The 7,390-nt window shown below is 38.6% G+C and overlaps 1 protein-coding gene across 3 annotated transcripts in view; it reads left to right on the top strand.

The window, feature by feature from the left end:
• LOC107697440 (remodeling and spacing factor 1-like) overlaps positions 1-7,390 on the top strand; it is a 22,023-nt gene that overhangs the window by 7,044 nt on the left and 7,589 nt on the right. For 2 of the 3 annotated variants that reach the window (XM_016498230.1, XM_016498228.1), the window contains exons 2-8: positions 267-358; positions 2,210-2,302; positions 2,450-2,655; positions 3,422-3,570; positions 3,662-6,177; positions 6,918-7,181; positions 7,269-7,373. In XM_016498230.1, coding sequence (XP_016353716.1) covers positions 267-358; positions 2,210-2,302; positions 2,450-2,655; positions 3,422-3,570; positions 3,662-6,177; positions 6,918-7,181; positions 7,269-7,373 — 3,425 coding nt within the window. The remainder of the gene's footprint in view (positions 1-266; positions 359-2,209; positions 2,303-2,449; positions 2,656-3,421; positions 3,571-3,661; positions 6,178-6,917; positions 7,182-7,268; positions 7,374-7,390) is intronic. The other variant, XM_016498229.1, reaches the window with a different exon arrangement.

Raw genomic sequence — 7,390 nt, 5'->3', positions numbered from 1 at the left:
TGAAAGATACGCATGACAATCGCAGCTTCTGTCGAATCGCGATCTCGATTCCATTTAGATTTATCGTGCAGCCCTATCAGTCAGTTAACAATTAACAGTCATTTAAATGTCATTTTATGATGTGTAATTTTTTTAATCCACAAACTGACTTACAGACCACTTGAGATTCATCAAAGACAACCGTTTGCGAACCACTGACCTAAAACCTTACAAATTGTGTTATGGCTGTGTAAATTCTAATTATGCTTCTAACTCTGTGTGCCCAGTACCAAAACTTCTTGTGGACCTTCACGTGAAGTTACTGAGGAAAATTGGCAAGTCCGTGTCTGCAGACAGATGGGAGAAGAATCTCATTAAGGTGAGTAAATCGGTGTTAACAATGAATTAAGTATTAAAGGGATCATATGACGTTGCTAAAAAATAACTTTATTTTGTGTATTTGGTTTAATGTAATGTGTTTATGCGGTTTAAGGTTAAAAAAACACATTATTTTCCACATACTGTACATTATTGTTGCTCCTCTATGCCCCGCCTTTCTTAAAACGCGTCGATTTTTACATTTGCTCATCGGTCTGAAAAGCGAGGTGTGCTCTGATTGGCCAGCTATCCAGTGCGTTGTGATTGGCTGAATACCTCAAGCGTGTGACGGAAATGTTACGCCCCTTACCATATTGTGATGCCTTGTTGAGGCAAAAACATTAAAACCCATTACAAACGAGGCATTTGTTGCATCCAGTGGGGACATAATTACGGATTATAATGACTAATACTGTCTTTTTACGCATTGCGTTGCATCGCGCCGCGTAATCAATAAAACCATGTCTGCATTTGTGATCGGAGAAATGACAAACAACAAGCGCTACTCTACACTGCTCAAAACTCGCGTTTGAATCATCAGTGGCAAATTCTTTAAAGGTCCCCTGAAGTGCCTTGAAACACGCAGTGTTATTCTATGTGGTGACGTAATTTCAACTGAAACAGCAAGACAGGGCGGGACATATCGAGCAGCCCCGCCCCCTTTTTAAATTAGCCAATAACGTTTTAGTTTATATCTGCACGCATCAGAGCCGTTGAGCTCGGTAAAACCGCATTTGACAGCCACAGTCTAATAGATTACCAGACCTCATTTGCCCCAATGGAAAGCATATTTACACTGTGAATCGTTCCCTATCGCCTACATTGTGCACTACGTGCCATTCACTGTACAGAAAATACTACACTGTGATCAAGTGACCGATCTCAGCCACAGCTTCAGCATCTATTTATATTGTAGGGGGTGGGCGCTTCGGATTTTAGAGAGCATTTGATTGGTCAGAAGATTTGATGAGAAGCTGAAGTACGAGGTGATGTCAAAAAATCGTTGATCCATTTTGGCAGAAGTGACGGAACTGCAAGCTTTGAATGCTTATATCTTCTAAATCCGAATTTTGTCACTGTTTTGGAGCACACTGCCTTCTAGATAACCTTAAGACTAGCATATTGATACTAACACCCAAAAAACTTTAATTTTGATTTCATGGGGACTTTAAATATGAAAACATACTTACAGACTGTGAGTCAGAACAGCCGGCATTGTAGTCTACTCTCCCAGGATCAGGAAACAGTCCTCCATAAAATGCGCTGCACACATCTGAATTTTGGGTTGAACTGTTCTGGAACAGTGTTGTAAATACAACTTAACCACTGATTTCTAGTTGTCCTCTTTTGGAAGGCCAAACAAAGTATTTTCGCTTTCGCAACGAAACACACAGCATCTTCACGACATGGAGGCGGCAGCAACAAAAATTTACTCCTCCTTTCTTTGCGTGAACATTTGGGCGGCGTTATGCAAATCTTCTCACACAGTGACGTAGACATGTGGGGGCGTGTTTAAAGAGGCGTTTTAGGAGGGAGTGGACGAGTCTTAACTTTTATAAAGAATATCTCTTTGGGTTTGAGACTTTAGTCTTTGCAACTTTAGGGATCTTATCTATTCACGAACAGCTTGCAACACTCCAAAGAGAAAGGAAAACTTGAAATCACATCATATGGCCCCTTTAAGTGACTCATCATATGCCGCACATTCTGCTTTTAACAATCACATTGAAACAGCTGTGAATTATGGATCATTTCATAATGAATATGTGAATAGCTATGAGCACAGTGAGCAATTGACAGTCAATATTAGTCTCATCAGTGTTTAATTTTTGATGGCTTTATTACTCTGTAGATCTGTCAGGAGTTTAACACCACATGGGCATGGGAGATGGAAAAGAAGGGTTATCAAGAGATGACAGTGGAGTGTAAGACAGGAATACTGAAGGTAAAATGGGAAAATCTGTAATGTCACACCACTGGATTAATTTGCACTGGAACCTAATATTCATTCGTAAAAACTGTTGTTGCATTTGTAATGTATTTCTTTTTTATTAACCCAATGTAACTTGACAATGTTTTGTTTTTCAAACAGTACTTGTGCGAATGCCAGTTTGATGACAATGTCAAGTTTAAAACCACTATCAATGAAGAGGACCCGGATAAAATGCGTCTTCAGCCCATCGGCAGAGACAAAGATGGCCTCATGTACTGGTTCCAGCTAGATCAAGACGATAATGTGAGGGTCTATGTGGAAGAACAGGATGATCTGGATGGGTCATCCTGGAAGTGTATAGTAAGGTAGGTCATCTGTCATTTGATTTGTATTATTTGTATTTGTTATTTATTTTAATTTTAGTTACATTATGTCTGAATTTATTATGTCTGTATAGGTCTTTTATTAAGTTTTTAGTTTCATTTAATTTGAGTTATTTTAATACTTCAACAATCTAAATGGAAATTAAATAATATATATATATTGAATTTATAAATGTGTATGTACATATACAGTATATATGTATGTGTGTATGGTTGTACATAGTCTACATACACATATAATGTAGTTGTTTTTTTTGGTGTTTGACTTAGTGTTATGTTAGAATCATTATTATACTCTTATACCTTTTGTTCTTTACTATTTTGAATTGTTTTTAGCTTTATTTTTTTGTTTTTCATTTAAATGTTAAGTTTTGAAATTTTGTTGTATGCATTTGTCATTTTTATTTAATCTCTTTATTTTTAAAATGTGTATAGATAGTATTTATAAAGTTTTAGCTTTTAGTTTTGGATCTGTTTTTAGTTGTTTTAATACTACAATTGATTGCTTTTGTTGTCCTCATTTGTAAGTCGCTTTGGATAAAAGCGGCTAATAAATAACTAAATAAATAAAATAAATAAAAAAGGTAGGCATCAATTTCCAGTGGAATTAAATCCACTTCTTCATAAAATAATACTTTTTTTATCTCCCTGTTCTGGATGGCTGTTAATTTGTCAGAAAAAAAACAATAATGCCAAATGACAATAACAGATACATCTTTTAAACAAAATCCTTTATTTTCTATTTCAGAAATAGAGATGACCTAGCTCAAATCCTTGGTCTGTTGAAGACTCATATTGATCCAGCACTTTTGGTAAAGAAGGATCAGGAGGAGGGCTCATCTAGTAACAGTCCAAACCCAGACAATGAAGAGAATAAGAAGAAAGAGGGAGCTGAAGGTATCTAAAAGGAAAAAATAATATTTAGTATTGACTGAACACAGATTACTGATTTGTTTTGTATTTGTAACTCTGTATTTTTGACTTCTAGTGGAATTCAGAGATGAGAAGTCACAAAATGATTTATCCACATCTGAAAATAAGGAAAACATCTTGGAGAAGGACAATGCAAAGCAAGAAGATGCAGAGACCACAGATGCTTTGTTGGAAAAAGGCTTGAAGGTGAAGGAAGAGCTGCAGAAACATTCGGAGACGGCAAATGGCACTGGCGTTATTACTGGATCGATCAAAGAAGAGCCACAGGATGAGGAGGAGAAAGCCAAGGACTTGTCAACACCTTCACAAAATGCGGAACAGACAGAGGACGTGAAAAGAAAAACTTTAGAAGAGACTCAGAGAGCTTTGAAAAATGACCATCAAGCTAAAATCCCCCTGAAAAAGCGGGAAATGAATCTAAGTGAAGACTTCGACAGCAACAGCACGGGAGTACGAAATGCTCCTGTCGCTCCGGTGAAAGAATCACGGACATGTTTTGATGACAGCAGATCGAGTGCTGAAAAGATCAACGGCCATGTCCCTCACTTTACACCATCTGAGAGTGAAACGCAAAAAGGGTCAGAGAGTCTTCAAAAAGAAAGCACAGAAGAGAACAAGTCAGAAAATCTCCCTCTTGTTTCAGATAAATCCAGAGAGAGAAAGGATGACCAGACAGAAGAGAAGATGGACACAAATGAAAGCAGATCTTGTGCTGAAGAGCAGATGGAAGTGGAGAAGCCTGAGGAATCCTGTGCTGCCATTGCAGAAGAGAACAAGGAAAAATTTGAAACTTCTCAATCTCACGAAAAGACCCCTGGAGAAGAAAAGCCCTCATCAGTAAGTGAACAGTCAGAAAAGACACCTGGTTCTGAAGAAGTGACTGACAATAAAAAATCTCCCAATAGTGACAATATGGATGCTACTGAAGTAAATACATCAACACTGCCTGAAGAATCAATGAAAGATCTCCCAAACAAAGAGTCAACAAAAGATCTTGCAAGAGACGAGTCAGTGAAAATTCCCTCAAAAGATGAGCCAGCAAAAGATCAGTCGATGAAACATCTCTCAGAAGAAGAGACATCAATTGAAAAGTCAACGGAAGACTTCTCGAAAGAAGCAATGAGAGATCTCCCAAACACAGAATCATCAAAAGATTTTGCAAGAGAAGATTCGATGAAAGATCTTCCAAAAGATGAGTCAGCAAAAGAAGAGTCGATTAAAAATCTCTCGAAAGGAGAGACCTCAAAAGAAGAGTCAATGAAAAACCTCCCAAATGAACAATCCAAGAAAGAGGAGTCACAGAAAGTTCTCACAGAAGAAAGTCAGAAATCTCCCAAAGACTCATATAAAGACCATGAAAAACCAGATCCAACTGCTTCCATGCCGATGGAAACTGAGCCATTCCAGTCATCTAAAACAGAGGAGTCCTCTTCCCATGAAGTAATCAAACCACATTCTGGCACAGAAAAGCCAGAGAACACTGAAGAAACCAAACCTCATCACAGCTCTGCAGACACCACCACAGAAAAAGAACTAACTGCCATTGTCTCAAAAACTGAAAAACAGTGTATGTCTGAAGGAGACAAACTCTCAACCAATGGAGAAAGTGAGTCCATTGCCTCTAAACCTTCTGAAGATTCAGATGGCCCTCAAGTCAAAGCACGAGAGCAGTCTGCCTCCCCTAAGTCAGCATCAAGTGATCTTGAAAAATCATCTGTTTCTGATTCGACAAATAAGCCAAGCACACTAAAAACCACAGAGAAAGTAGACAGTGAGGAAAAATGTGATACAGCTGAAACTGATAAAAATGAGAATTTGGAAACGTCAAAAGACATGGATGAAAAGGGTGAAGCTGCAAACAGCTCTGAAGAATTTGCAGTGAAAAAATCAGAGGAAGTTAAAGCTACAGAACAACCCAATGAATCCAACAGTTTGGAGAAACCTTCCTCTGATAGAGAACATGAAAAGGAACCCGATTCAGAGGAAGGGAACAAAGAGAAGCCAATGGAAGTTAATTCAGAGATCAGTAAAGCTAATACAATTCAGTCAGCTGTTGAAGAGGGATGTGATATTACAACAGCAAGTAAGAAGGAAACTGATGTTCCTGTAGATCAAGACACCACCTCAAGCAAACAATCTAAGCAAGACACAACTTCTGAAGAACGTGATGCTGCTGTGAAAAGCAGTAAAAGACCAGGGCGGCCTCCAAAGAAAGCTCAGGAAAGTCAGGATGAGGATAAAACAGGTGATGAACAAGAAGAAATGGGAAGACAGGAAGGGATTCGCATGAAGATCAGAATCCCAGCTCATAGACGGAAGGCAGAACTTCAGAGAGAAGAGGTGAGGGGAGATTCAGAGTCTGAGGTGACTGATGGCAGGTGCTTGAGGAGATCTCCGAGAATCTGCAGACCCACCGCTAAAGCTGTAGACATCCAGGACAGGAGGGCAGAACGGAAGCAGGCGACTCCGGTGTTAGAGAAAGAAAAGGATGACAACGAAGACAAAGAGGATGAGGATATTGTACAGAGGAAACCAAGGAAAGCTGAGCCAGATGGCCAAACAAAACCAAAGGTGTGTGTACCTTTTTACATTTAGAATATCTTTGCCATTTTCTGACGCTCATTTAAAGTTAATCTTTTAAAACACGATTAATAACAGTCAAGTGTGTCTTTAGCAAATCTCAAAATAAATATCCATTTATCATACTGTACATTGCAATGTTGTGAGGACTAAATTCACTTGTAGCAATAAAATTATTAATTTGAGTTTTTAGTGTTTTATTTTCCATTTGTTTAGGTAAAATAGTGTAGTATAGTGCAATAATAGTGCAATTTATTGGCCATAACATGAGAAAAAATACCAGTAAAACAGTAACATTGTGATATAGTACTACAATTTAAAATAGCTGTTTTCTATTTTAATATGTATTATTGAAATGTATTTTTTTCCTGTGATGCAGAGCTGAATTTTCAGCAGCCATTACTCCAGTCTTCAGTGTCACATGATCCTTCAAAATCATTCATATATGATGGTTAGGTGCTTAAGAAACATTTCTTATGATTACGAATGTTGAAAACAGTTGTGCTGCTTAATATTTTGGTGGAAGCCTAGATATTGTTTTCAGGATTCTTTGATCTTTTGTAGCATTACAAATGTCTTTACTGTGACTTTTGGTCAATTTAATGGGTCCTTGCTGAATAAAAGTATTAATTTCTTTAAAAAAAAAAATTTGTACTGACCCCAAACTTTTGAATGGTAGAGATTTCTTTGATCATAGTTGCAGATCATTCACAATGTAACTCATCATTCAGCAGGTGGGGAGACGTCGGAAACGACAGCCATGGTCTCGCATGAGACGTAAAAAGAAATGTTCTGACGAGGAGAGTGAGAGTGAGGAAGAGGAGACAGAGGAGGATGACAGTGACGAAGACTACAAGGTGGAGAAGACCAGGAAGAGAAGGAGAAACCGAAACCAAGAGAGGAACAGCTCTGACTCCTCTACCTCTTCATCAGAAGATGATGAACCCAATGACGACCCCTGCAAACACTGTGGCCTTCCCAACCATCCCGAGCTGGTGTGACACACTTCTGCAAAATATCTTCATCTTCTCACAGTTACAGTCAGAAGTGCTGCTTTTAACCTCTCGTTTCTGTTCCCCTAGATACTCCTGTGTGATTCCTGTGACAGCGGCTACCACACTGCCTGCCTGCGGCCTCCGCTCATGATCATACCAGATGGGGAATGGTTCTGCCCCCCCTGCCAGCATGTGAGTCAATTCAGATT

This window comes from Sinocyclocheilus anshuiensis, unplaced genomic scaffold (genome assembly GCF_001515605.1).
Source record: "Sinocyclocheilus anshuiensis isolate Anshui unplaced genomic scaffold, SAMN03320099.WGS_v1.1 scaffold939, whole genome shotgun sequence".
NCBI lineage: Eukaryota > Metazoa > Chordata > Actinopteri > Cypriniformes > Cyprinidae > Sinocyclocheilus > Sinocyclocheilus anshuiensis.
Note: the sequence above shows the minus strand (reverse complement) of the source record. Positions and strands in the feature narration are given on the sequence as shown.